The sequence below is a fragment of the Carassius auratus genome, unplaced genomic scaffold (genome assembly GCF_003368295.1).
Source record: "Carassius auratus strain Wakin unplaced genomic scaffold, ASM336829v1 scaf_tig00216437, whole genome shotgun sequence".
Classification (NCBI taxonomy): domain Eukaryota; kingdom Metazoa; phylum Chordata; class Actinopteri; order Cypriniformes; family Cyprinidae; genus Carassius; species Carassius auratus.
The window spans coordinates 145,292-159,512 of record NW_020528572.1 but is presented as its reverse complement, the minus strand read 5'-3'; the positions used below and the strand labels follow the sequence as shown (position 1 = coordinate 159,512).

Here is a 14,221-nt window from a genome sequence, read left to right as displayed (position 1 = left end):
GCGCAAAAATCGGTCCCTTTAACACACAAACATGTGAATCATCACTGCAACAGATCCCACTTCACCCGTTACACTCGTTGAGACAGTTGACTCATGAACAGCTGCCTAAATAAAAGCGTTGCGTCATGGAACGCCAGAGTCTTTAGCGTCATCTGCTGGTGAGAACGCGACGGTACCAGAATCACTGGAAGTTCTGATGCATCTCAGAAACACATCGATCGACATCACGGCGTAAGAAAGACACCAGGACACCAGATACAGCTCTCAGATCATGCTGGAAAACTAACAAGGGTTCTCGGTATTAGACTGATGCAATGACACCCGTTAACTGTGTCACCCACATAATGAACAACCTGAATAAATCCAATCTCATTTTATCATTTTTCATTTGATGACCAAAAAAAAAGAAAAGAAAAGAAAAATACAATTCAAATCATCAAGCTTCCAAACATTTATTGATGTATGTATTTATTTGAGATGAAGACATTTCTGCAAACCTATACAATATAATGGCTTTCTACACTGAACAATGGTTTTTATTTGGTGGATATTTATTACTGCTTATTTTACTATGTTATACATTAATACATTATAACAAACATTTTTTTTGTCTTCAAAAATGTCAATCTTCTAACAAGATGTTTTTCTTTTATTACAATCTACAAACGTACATTTTTTTTTACTTTTACTTATTTAATTTATTTAGTTTTGTTTTGCATCTATATAGAAAATGTACAATAGTATTGCTTTTAAAATATTTCAAAAACATTTTTTATATGTGAACATATAGATGATTTTACTTTGCTTTGAATCGTGTTTTAATGTATTTTATTTTTTATATAGAATAGAAAATACATTGAGAAACTCTTTGATATGAACAAAATTGTGTAGAAAATGAACAAAATTGTGAGTTTTTCACCATTCTCTGATCGCCTAGGTATATTTTACTTTAAGCACACACAAAATAAATAAATACATTTTCAAAAATAGTTTTTATCATATTTATCATGTTTTTAATAAAACTTTTTTTTTATTAATTATATTACTTATCTATCAACTCAAGTGTTCTTAATGAATATCATCTTGGGTATTTTCCGTTCCTTATTTAATTCTTTTAAGAATTTCAGTCTTTTACTTTTTTCTTTACTAGTCCGCCCATGTTTTTTTTTATTTTATTTTTTTACTTTACTTCCTATAAGAATATCAAAACTAATTTTCAGAAGCTAAACATTTATGTTCACAATAAAAGTTGTTCTTGAAATTGGTTTGAATCTATATATATCAACCACAAGGTCCTTGATGAATATAATCATGGGCTCTGGAGGTTCAGTTAAGGAACAGCCTAAAGACTGATGACCTTTTGGTGCTTGGCACTCCTAGTCTGACCTTTGAGTGTAACCAGACCTCAGAAGCTGAGTCTGTCCAACATTACCTGATCCACAGCTGTAGTGATACGACAAAACACTGCTGCACACCTGCTCAGGTGTCACTCAGGTGTGGCGGAGAAAGAGAGAGAGAGAGGAATAAGAGATGAAGTCACTCAGAAGGACAGATCTGTAGCGCTATAGTTAGACACCTTCAAATTATCCCCTTCATTTCTCAACTTCTCAAAAGCTAATTTCACAGGCAGTTACTTGGATTTGGACTAGCTGAGAAGTAATTCATTCTTCATTTTTTCTAACAAGGATTAAACCGACTGAAGGCCTTGGATTCCCAGTATCACTTTTTCACTTCCTAAGTGGATCGGTGTCCCTGTCATCCAAGATGAAGTGAAGATGAGAGGACGAGAGCAGAGTCATGGCTTCTTCACAGACAGCAGGAGAGACGGAGCGGCCCGTTTCACAGGGAGGAAGCCGACAGGAGAGGGTAAGAGAGCATGAGCAGCAGTATTTCATCTCACTGTGTCTGCAGGTGTCCTTGTGTCTCAGACACTTTTAAATGATATAAAGGTTGACAAGGTGAATCTATCTGAGCAGCTCTCACACATCCTCTGCAGAAACGCTTTCCATGCACTCGCTTTTTTGTCATTAAACAATGAATACATTTGCATGTACAACTTGGTACTTAAGACTTTTAACAAAACTCGTTCTTTTAATTGCTGAATTTTTTTTTCATTCTTTTTTTTTATCATCACCAAAACATCATTATCCCCCCCCCCCATAAATATACACTACTGGTCAAAAGTTTGGAATAATTAAGATTTCTAATGTTTTGAAAGGAGTCTCTTATTCCATTTATTTATTTATTTAAATACAATTTATTCATGTGATGGCAGAGATTAATTTTATTTCTTCAGTGTCACATGATCACATGACTGGAAACAGTTGTGTTGCTTAATATTTTATAGAAATTCTATTTCAAATAAACACTGTTCTTTTTGAGTTTTGTGTTTATCAAAGAATAAGTAGAGGCATTTTCATATAATGATAATACAATTAAAATTCTTTTAAAAAGATAAAAGATCTAAAAGATCACTGAAGACTGGAGGAATGGTGCTGAAAACTCACATCATTTGTCATCACATTAATAAATTAAAATGTAAAACATGCATATTAAAATAAAAACCTGTTATTTTCATATTTTCTAATAATATTACTGTTTCACCGTATTTTTTTTATCAAATAAATTCACCCTTGGTGAACATAGATGACTTCTTTCAAAATAATAATATACATTCCTTGGGATGATTTAAGTGTCTCATATTTGTGATTGTTCTCGCACGTGCTCAGGATGCGGTGGAGGAGGGCACTGAATCTGGTGCTCTGGAGTTAGTCTCCATCACAGAAGAGGACCTTCCTGTAGTTGAGACGCCCACCACATTCAATGTGAGCTCCTTCAGCAGTGATAACAGCCATTCCAGTCACTTCTACGACCCAGACACGCAGGACCCTCACGTCCCTGTTGAGCTGCCCACCGTGGCGTCCGCTCCACTGCCTGTGTATAAAGCCCATAACCTTCAGATCCCACCCAGCCCAGGTGTGCCCGTCATCAAGGTCCAGCCCTTCTTGCACGGTAAGCAGGCTTCTCGCTTTCTTGGTGTCTCACAGTGTGTAGCTACAATCTAAAATGGCTTCAGCGTGTGCTTTACACGGCCAGTTACACAGGGGTTAGAGGACAGACACTTAAGGTGCTTACAGTGATCTAATCAGTCTTCCTCCGCTGGCTGCTCTGGCCTTAACAGACTGATTTGATTCAGCCATCTCTCTCTCTCTCTCTCTCTCTCTCTCTCTCTCTCTCAGGAGAAAGACTGTCAGACTTGAAGTCTTTGTGTTGGCCGTATGTGCCTCGCAGATTGCTGGCTCTGCTCATCATCTTGGGATTGCTAATTGTCTTGATTCTGGTGCTAGGAATAGGTTTGGGAGGTGAGTCTGTGAATTTTGTTTGTTTGTTTGTAATATGGGAGCAAAACTGTCCTCCAGAGGTTATTTAAAGTTAACCAAACCTGCCTTTAGGGACACAGAAATAACTTAAATTAAAAGTTAAAATAAATAGAAAAAATGGTATTAGCTTAGTAACAGACAAGAGAAGTCGAAAGCAATTCACATTAGACGTGTGAAGGTACGTAAGTGTCCTCCTTTTTAAATGAAACTCATCCTGAGTAGTGGGAACGGTAAATGTTTAATGAGCTCCACCCTGCTCTATGATGACAGTGTGTGTGTGTGTGTGTGTGACACCATCATGCATTCAACCTCTTGTTCTCCAGTGGGTCTGAAGAGTTGCTCAGGAAAGTTCCGCTGTTTGTCGTCGGTTCAGTGTATCAGCAGAAATGCTGTGTGTGATGGAGTCGAGGACTGTGGAGATGGAGAAGACGAGCTCAGCTGTGGTGGGTTGATCCTGTCCTTCTCTTCTTGACCTTCAAATCAACATAGACCATATACATTGACTCTATTTATTGTTTCAGTACACATTTCTGTTGATCCATACACAATTATTCCAAAGAAAAAATTATATACCACCAACTTTGACCCCATGAGCAAATCTTTCACAAGCCGACCCTAAGCTCTCAGTGTCTCTCTCAGTGCGTGTGAGTGGCAGGAGCTCTGTGCTGCAGGTGTTCAGTAGGGGCTCGTGGAGGACTGTGTGCTCTGAAGGCTGGGGTTCTCACCTGGGCTCTGTAGCCTGCAGACAACTGGGATACAACAGGTACATGATACAATGTTAAATAATTTGCATGGCATTTTTGGTGTACAAATGAGCACAAATGTAGTGTCGTTTTCAAAGGGTTCTGCTATTTACAGTATCAGCCGTCAGTGGGACAGCTCTCAGTAACTTCAGATCCTTGGTCTGCAATTTTTCTCTTCGTCTCCACTGACAAACATTGGAGCTGGAATTATTATCTCGCATGTCTGCTATTTAAGGAAATTTATTTTGACTAATGATTGCTCTTTTGTTGTCTGATTGTAGCTTTGTGAGCACTACTGATGTTCCCGTCTCCTCCATTGAAGCAGTGTTTCAGAATAATCTAGTGGCTCTTAATATCAACCAAACAGGCCTTCAAGACAACTTCAAGATCCAAAACTCTTCACACCTCAGGTAAACCTTCTTTTGGGACAGTCGTGGGCTAATGGTTAGAGACTTGTAACCCAAAGGTTGCGGGTCGAGTCTCGGTTCTGGCAGGGATTGTAGGTGGGGGGAGTGAATGACCAGTGCTCAATACCACAACTGAGGTGAGACCCACTGAACCCCAAACTGCTCCCCGAACTGATCTGGGGTGTTCACGGTGCGTGTGCGCCACTATTCACTGCTGTGCACTTGTATGAATTAAATTCAGAGCACAAATTCCAAGTATGGGACACTATACTTGGCCACACTTATACTTCTGTGTGCAAAAGAAACCACATGCACCCTTCCAAAATGTAAAAAAATTAGTTTTCACGACTCCAGGCAAAACTAAATGGTCACACATATTGGTCAGAATAATGAAACATTACGAGAATAAGAAATAAATTGCAAATGTTCATTTTGAATTAGACAAAATTAAATGATCTGCAGTGAATGGGTGCCATCAGGATGTCAAAATAGCTGATACAAATATCACAATCATTCACAAGTAATTGTCATGATTCCAGTCCATCAGTTAAAGTCTAGTGAAGTAACAAGCTGTGTGTTTGAATTATAAAAAATCCACCAAGATTTATTTTTAACTTAAATCCTTTGCTTCCAATCAAAATACGTCTCCTTTACCCATATTTAATGTTTTCTCCAGTGGAAATGTGATCTTGTCTGAATCAGAAATGAAATATGCACAGACCATGTATGAATTACAAGTGAAAACAGTCTAAAACAGTTCTAAACAAATATGTCTGTGGATGTTAATGTGAGAGGACAGCGGGGGATACTTTTTTGGATTTAGTGTTATGGATTATGGACGTATTGTGGTCATAAAGTTCAAATGCCTTAAAATGCATTTGTTTCTTATAAACAGGTTTTTGCTTGACCAGCCATTAATTCATAGACTGGAATTATTGTTTGTGGATTATTGTGATGTTTTTATAAGCTGTTCTAATGACTCTAATTCTGGCGGCACCCATTCACTGCAAGGATTTGTTGATTAGCAAGTGATTTAAAGCTAAATTTCTCTAAACCTGTTCCAATGAAGAAACAAACTCTTCTATATCTTCAATAGCCTGAGGTTGAGCAACTTTTCTCGAAAAAACATTATTTTTGATTAGCTATTCCTTTAAGTGATTTGAATCAGAACCATCCAGCCAGTGTCAGAGTCATTACTAAGGAAATGACTCCCTTACTGAACTGAGTCATTTTTCATTAATGTCCAATTCAAAATAATGTTTTAATTAACATGCATGTAATTAAAAAAAATTATCAACTGCTATTGACAGCACTTGTGGCTTAGCTTAAAAAATGAGCATTACGATCACTCTTTTTCTCAGATCTAAATCAAATTGACTCAAGCCTGAGGAAGAGTTATTCAGGCCAAAGACTGTCAAATAAGATCAGTCCAGTGACTGACACACGGCATGGCAGATTATTCAATACTGACTCCAAACTATCTGAAGTACAGTACTTCTGTAGATCTACTGATGTTCACAAATGTCTTTAGTTCCTGATAAAGCAGTCAGGACCGCCTCTGAGTCTCAAAGCTGAAAGATGTATGAACACCTGAACGGCCTTTTTTGGCAGCTGAGAAGAGGTTTTGAGCAGATTCTGTCTTTAAGAAAGCCATCTTGGAAAAAGCTAATCAATTATGTCAGTGTGGAGTACACTGAAATTAAACAAGACAGAGTTGATTTGCTTTTTTAATACAAAGGTAAATGGAAGCATAGAAATGAATGAAAGCACAGTTAACTGTGTGTAGTTCAGATAGAGAGAAAGATAGCACTAAAAGTGTATTTTCTATTATTCCAGAAAAACTCAGTGCACTTCTGGTGTAGTAACCGCAGTCAAGTGTATAGGTGAGTGTTTGATGATACTGTTTTGACGACTTCTTTTTTTCCTACCTCTCTTCTCCAAGGCTGCATTTATTTTAATTAAAAAATACAGTGAACATGAATAAATTCTTTTGCAATTTTATAATAGAATTTTATCTATTTTCCTGTAATGCAAAACGTAATTTTGGTGACATTTGCACTCAGATCCAGTTTGTGTGTTGTGGTGTAGAGTGTGGCTCCAGGCCAGCCGTCCGCAGTCGTATTGTGGGAGGGAACGTGTCGAGGTCTGGGCTGGTCCCGTGGCAGGTCAGCCTGCATTACCAAAACCAGCATCTGTGTGGAGGATCAGTCATCAGTGAGCGCTGGATTCTCACTGCTGCGCACTGTGTGTACGGGTGAGTATCAAGTCAGGTCCGAGCTGGTTCTGTGCTGGTCCAGACTGGTTTAAAGGGGGGGTGAAATGCTATTTCATGCATACGTTTTTTACACTGTTAAAGAGTTGGATTCCCATGCTAAACTTGAGTTTCCAAAATTAAGTTGTACGTTTGAAGGAGTATTTTTGTTCCCAAAATACTCCTTCCGGTTTGTCACAAGTTTCGGAAAGTTTTTTTCGAGTATGGCTCTGTGTGACGTTAGATGGAGCGGAATTTCCTTATATGGGTCCTAAGGGCACTTCTGCCGGAAGAGCGCGCGCTCCCGTATAGCAGAGCACTGAGAGCACAACAGACTTCACTGATCAGAGCGAGAGCGTCGCAAAAAGTCACAAAAGGAGTGTGTTTTTGGTTGCCAGGGCAAGACAACCCTGCACAGATTACCAAAAAAAAACAGCATTAAGGGACCAGTGGATGGAGTTTATTTTTACAGAGCATCAACGGAGTTGTGCAAGTGTTTTTGTTTGTTCCCTGCATTTCGAAGATGCTTGTTTTCCAAACAAGGCCCAGTTTGACGACGGATTTGCGTATTGTTTATTTCTTACGGATAATGCAATCCCAACGAAAAAGGGTCACGATCGTGTGTTGGAACCGCAGGCGGTGAGTAAAACTGCTTAAAATATCTCTGCCTCCTTGTTAGTGCGTCCCCTCCCATGCCGGAGACCTGGGTTCGAGCCCCGCTCGGAGCGAGTCGTTGCTGCTGCTGCTCTCGTTCAGTTTCAGCCTTCACAGCTGTCATAGCTTCCAAACGCTCTCAACGCAAAAGCCTACTGGCGCTCGTGATTCTTTAGCTCCGCCCACACGTCACGCCTCCAGCCGGTCGTGTTTTTCCGGGAAAAATTGGTACAGACTATCTTTCTCTTATGAATATAATAAAACTAAAGACTTTTTGGAGTTATAAAGGATGCAGTACTACTCTATAGGTACTCAAGATTAACAGGATATTGAGTGAAAACGAGCATTTCACCCCCCCTTTAACGTGATCTGGTGTTGGTATAGACTTGTTTGTACTACTTCTGTGCTGGTCCAGATGGGTTTATATTGGTCTGGTGCTGGTTCAGATTGGTTTATAATGGGTCTGTAATGGTCGAGACTGGTTAATGATGGTCTGGTGCTGGTCCAGACTGGTTTACAATGGTCTGGTACTGGTCAAAACTGTTTTATGCTAGTCAGATGCTAGTCCAGACTGGTTTATAAAGGTCTGGTTCTGGCCTAGACTGGTTTATGCTGGTTCTGTGCTGGTCCAGACTGGTTTAAGGTGATCTGGTGTTGGTATAGACTGGTTTGTACTACTTCTGTGCTGGTCCAGAAGGGTTTATATTGGTCTGGTGCTGGTTCAGATTGGTTTATAATGGGTCTGTGATGGTCGAGACTGGTTAATGATGGTCAGATGCTAGTCCAGACTGGTTTATAAAGGTCTGGTTCTGGTCCAGACAGGTTTATGCTGGTTCTGTGCTTGTCCAGACTGGTTTATGCTGGTCCAGATTGTTTTATGCTATTTCGATGGTAGTCCAGACTGGTCTATATTGGTTCTTTGATGGTCCAGACTGGTTTATAATGTTCTGACACTGGTCCAGATTTTTTATGCTAATTAGATGCTGGTCCAGACTGGTTTATGTTGGTTCTGTGCTGGTCCAGACTGGTTTATGTTGATTTGATGCTGGTCCAGACAGGTTTATGCTGGTTCTGTGCTGGTCCAGACTGGTTTATGCTGGTCCAGATTGTTTTATGCTAGTTCGATGGTAGTCCAGACTGGTCTATATTGGTTCTTTGATGGTCCAGACTGGTTTATAATGTTCTGACACTGGTCCAGATTTTTTTATGCTAGTAAAATGCTGGTCCAGACTGGTTTATGTTGGTTCTGTGCTGGTCCAGACTGGTTTATGCTGATCCAGATTGTTTTATGCTAGTTCGATGGTAGTCCAGACAGGTCTATATTGGTTCTTTGATGGTCCAGACTGGTTTATAATGTTCTGACACTGGTCCAGATTTTTTTATGCTAATTAGATGCTGGTCCAGACTGGTTTATGTTGGTTCTGTGCTGGTCCAGACTGGTTTATACTAGTTCTGCACTAGGACTGATGGTGATCAGGGCTAGTTTATACTGATTTTGTGTCCACTTATGTTGGTCCAGATTGGTTTACACTTATTCAATACTGGTTTAGACTCATGCTGGTTCTTAATGGTCCAGACTTATTTATCCTGATCTGGTACCAGTCCAAATTGGTTTATACGGGTTCTGTGCTGGTCCAGACTAGTTTATGTTGATCTGATATTGATCCATCTGAGTTTATACCAGCTCTAGCCTCGTCCAGATTCGTTTATGATGGTCCAGTAATTTGTGATTATTTCAAGGTTTGCTCAGCCAGTGTTATGGGCCGTGTATGCTGGGATAACAGACCAGCCATTGGGTGGAACTGGAGGTCTCTCTGTGGAGAAAATCATCTACCATGCCAACTACAGGCCAGGAGGACTCAGCTACAACATAGCTCTAATAAAGCTTAAGCTACCTCTGTCTTTCAATGGTAAGATTTTGCTTCTCGTCACGGGCTGAACTATTTGTAAATACAGACATTTAAATGGGAATATAATCATAGCTTTACTACAATACATCTCCTTTTTCTCCCTTTCCAGACCAAGTAGTACCCATCTGTTTGCCCAGTAATGGCGAGAGCTTTGAGGATGGACAGATGTGTTTGATCTCAGGCTGGGGAGCCACAGTGGATGGTGGTGAGTATAATAGAGAAAAAGTTGAATGTATGAGTGTATTTTTAAGTCAGTTCTTCAGAATACATGTGTGTGTCGCGCAGGAGAGGCCAGTTTGTCCCTACATACCGCTCAGGTCCCATTACTGTCCAGCAGAGACTGCCGCAGACGGGGTTTGACCTCCTGGAACATCTGTGCAGGATTCTCAGAGGGTGGTGCTGGAACATGTCAGGTACTGCATCTGAGTGTTATCACAATAAACTACAATAGCTGTTATTAAAGCAAGCACTCTGAAATGTATATGCACCTTAGTTGAACCCCTAGTCTCCTGTCTGTAGGGGGACAGCGGAGGGCCGCTAGCCTGTCAGGGGTCCGGATGGACATTGGTGGGGGCAGCCAGCTGGGCTGAGAGCTGTGGACAAGCAAACAAACCAGGAATTTACACCAGCATAAATGAAGCTCTCACATGGATTCAGCAACAAATGGAGGTATATATATATATATATATATATATATATATATATATATTAATAAAAATGCAAGGATTAACAAAATCCAATTATTAAGATTATTATAGATTTTTTTCATATTTGTTAGATCCTACACAAATGTTTAAATCTCTGCAAATAAAAAGTATATATATATATATATATATATATATATATATATATACAGTATTGTTCAAAATAATAGCAGTACAATGTGACTAACCAGAATAATCAAGGTTTTTCGTATATTTTTTTATTGCTACGTGGCAAACAAGTTACCAGTAGGTTCAGTAGATTCTCAGAAAACAAATGAGACCCAGCATTCATGATATGCACGCTCTTAAGGCTGTGCAATTGGGCAATTAGTTGAATTAGTTGAAAGGGGTGTGTTCAAAAAAATAGCAGTGTGGCATTCAGTCACTGAGGTCATCAATTTTGTGAAGAAACAGGTGTAAATCAGGTGGCCCCTATTTAAGGATGAAGCCAACACTTGTTGAACATGCATTTGAAAGCTGAGGAAAATGGGTCGTTCAAGACATTGTTCAGAAGAACAGCGTACTTTGATTAAAAAGTTGATTAGAGAGGGGAAAACCTATAAAGAGGTGCAAAAAATGATAGGCTGTTCAGCTAAAATGATCTCCAATGCCTTAAAATGGAGAGCAAAACCAGAGAGACGTGGAAGAAAACGGAAGACAACCATCAAAATGGATAGAAGAATAAACAGAATGGCAAAGGCTCAGCCAATGATCACCTCCAGGATGATCAAAGACAGTCTGGAGTTACCTGTAAGTACTGTGACAGTTAGAAGACGTCTGTGTGAAGCTAATCTATTTTCAAGAATCCCCCGCAAAGTCCCTCTGTTAAAAAAAAGGCATGTGCAGAAGAGGTTACAATTTGCCAAAGAACACATCAACTGGCCTAAAGAGAAATGGAGGAACATTTTGTGGACTGATGAGAGTAAAATTGTTCTTTTTGGGTCCAAGGGCCACAGGCAGTTTGTGAGACGACCCCCAAACTCTGAATTCAAGCCACAGTACACAGTGAAGACAGTGAAGCATGGAGGTGCAAGCATCATGATATGGGCATGTTTCTCCTACTATGGTGTTGGGCCTATTTATCGCATACCAGGGATCATGGATCAGTTTGCATATGTTAAAATACTTGAAGAGGTCATGTTGCCCTATGCTGAAGAGGACATGCCCTTGAAATGGTTGACAATGACCCAAAACACACTAGTAAACGGGCAAAGTCTTGGTTCCAAACCAACAAAATTAATGTTATGGAGTGGCCAGCCCAATCTCCAGACCTTAATCCAATTGAGAACTTGTGGGGTGATATCAAAAATGCTGTTTCTGAAGCAAAACCAAGAAATGTGAATGAATTGTGGAATGTTGTTAAAGAATCATGGAGTGGAATAACAGCTGAGAGGTGCCACAAGTTGGTTGACTCCATGCCACACAGATGTCAAGCAGTTTTAAAAAACTGTGGTCATACAACTAAATATTAGTTTAGTGATTCACAGGATTGCTAAATCCCAGAAAAAAAAAATGTTTGTACAAAATAGTTTTGAGTTTGTACAGTCAAAGGTAGACACTGCTATTTTTTTGAACACACCCCTTTCAACTAATTGCCCAATTGCACAGCCTTAAGAGCGTGCATATCATGAATGCTGGGTCTTGTTTGTTTTCTGACAATCTACTGAACCTACTGGTAACTTGTTTGCCACGTAGCAATAAAAAATATACTAAAAACCTTGATTATTCTGGTTAGTCACATTGTACTGCTATTATTTTGAACAATACTGTATATATATATATATATATATATATATATATATATATATATATAAAATGTAGTTAAAAAAATAATAAAACATTTAAATAATTATTTAAAAAGTAAAAAAAATAACTATTAATGACATAAGTGTTATTCCAGATAGAAGAGACAAGAGATTTTTCAAGTAATATTTTTTTTCTTCTGCCAAACCCAAACCATATTTTAATAATGACCAGACACACTAGTCATAGTTACCTAGGCCTCTGAGTAATTAAAGGAGCGTTGGCGGAGTGATATTGAGTTACAGGATGACAAGAGAACTTTATTCTCATTGGCTAGTTAACACTCTGATTTATATTTCATTAACTGTGTTGGGGCTGATGGATAACTGACACAGTTCCTGCTCCTCGGGGTCTCTTTGACCTTTGAAAAGGTTTTTGGGACACTGGAGTCATCTATAGCGGCATGTGTTGTAAAAAACACTGCATCTTCTCGACTATTCTGCATTCCACTGAACTGCAGAGCAAGCACAGAATTTGATATTAGCACAAGCTTTACATTTAGTTTTAATTTCATCAGACATTCAATATAAATTTTTCACAATCCTATATTTACTCACATTAATATAACATTCAGCATTCAAAATGTAACCAACTGATAAATGGACTGATAATGGTTTTTGAATACCTGCCTGTGTGCCTCAGCGGTTTTTCCTTCTGAAAATACAAATAATCGTTTTTTTTTGTTTGTTTGTTTTTAATCAGAAAGAAGAGGATCAGCGTCGCTGAGCATCTCACAGTGGATGAGCTTCTATTTCAATGCATAACATCCAACATTATAAAGGAGAATATATCTAATATACCATTCGTTCTAAAGTTTTCACTCTATAATTTCGGATACAATTCATGTCAGGAAAAACAATAATCTTTCTCAATATATTAACTAAGGGTTATAGGTCACTGAAGATCAAATGTGTTCCAAATGTTTATTTTTTTCTTAGGTATTTGGATTATAGAAATGTTATAGATATATAGAATATAGATAGTCTTCATTAATTATTTTTAAACTCAGGACCCACTCAATTAAAAAAGTGAACATTGCAAAAATTGTAATTTAAGGGATATAAGGGCTAAATTAAGCTTTATGTAATGTGGAGAGAGCAAATAAAAAAAAAAACGGTATACAAAATATACGATTGAGATTATACTATGCATTCTCATGATAAAATATGATATTTCTTAAGAAAATTGTTAGGAAAAAAGTACAATTATCATCAATGGAAATTAAATGTACACTAAATTATAGAATGACCCATATATATATATATATATATATATATATATATACATACACACACACACTTTATTTTACATATATTATACACACGTAATTTACATATATTTGTTAACTTTATCTATTTATTGTAAATTATTCAATTGTTTATTTGTGCTCAATTATTTATCATTCATTTATCCAAACATATTTTTGTATGTAAGGCCAAATGTATCTGAGCTTAACATGTGATGCATTTATTATCTAGTTAGCATATTAAAATGATCTGTTTTGCTCCATCTGAATCTCTGTATTCTTGCTTTCACTTCCTTTGTGTTTGGGATTTAATATACAAAAAGTGTTCCAGAAAATACTAAATGCGAAACCAAAGAATCCAGAGAAAAAGACCAACAATAATACTAAATAAAAGCCAGCGTTGTCCACTTTCCATGAACTACATTGCAATTTTACCCCAAGTCAAATGATTTATCTGTTTACCCACCAGACTGAGTGAAGGTTACACTAAAAATACTCTCTGGGTCCTGATAGGAATGCAGCTCATGATCTCTGATGTCTTACTACAGGATGCACAAATACAGTCACACACACACAACAGAGTGTCCTTCAGGTACAGTGCTCTTTATTACAAAACCAAGAGTGTGAAAGGCAAATCTGTGTTTGTGTGTGTGTGTGTATAAGAGAGAAGCGATTATAGATGCAAAGAGAAAAGTGCAGCGTTTAAACCTCCCCATGCTTAAGTTAAAAGAGTTTCTCTTTTCGGGTTGGTCATCTGACCGATGGCATCACAAGACTACTGCTGCAAATGAAAAGCCGCTCAGTACAGACAGCCTACAGCACATACTGAACACATTAAATAAGCACAAAACAGGATATATGAGCTCAATCAAGTGACAGCCAAAAATGGAAGAATTTCAATCAAAATATATATTATATTGTCTTATTTGTAATCGAAATATACCATCAACAGCTCAACTGTACCAATCTCATTGGGTTTACACTGATAGATCTGTATTTCTATTGTGAGCATACGTTATGTTTCAAAAAATAATATTGTATGTTTCTTTACAATAATAAATGAAAACACATGCAACCAACTGTTAAATACTGAAAACATTTGTTTTGTCCACTTTTTAAAAAA

General features: G+C 38.1%; 1 protein-coding gene across 1 annotated transcript; it reads left to right on the top strand.

The window, feature by feature from the left end:
• Positions 1-1,285: 1,285 nt before the first annotated feature.
• LOC113098230 (transmembrane protease serine 3-like) lies at positions 1,286-12,940 on the top strand. Its single transcript, XM_026263233.1, has 13 exons — positions 1,286-1,866; positions 2,730-3,012; positions 3,240-3,362; positions 3,704-3,823; positions 4,020-4,143; positions 4,405-4,533; positions 6,367-6,413; positions 6,619-6,784; positions 9,176-9,345; positions 9,455-9,550; positions 9,631-9,758; positions 9,865-10,014; positions 12,555-12,940. The coding sequence occupies exons 1-13, from the start codon at positions 1,798-1,800 to the stop codon at positions 12,576-12,578; spliced, it is 1,629 nt and encodes a 542-aa protein (XP_026119018.1). The 5' UTR covers positions 1,286-1,797; the 3' UTR covers positions 12,579-12,940.
• Positions 12,941-14,221: the final 1,281 nt, after the last annotated feature.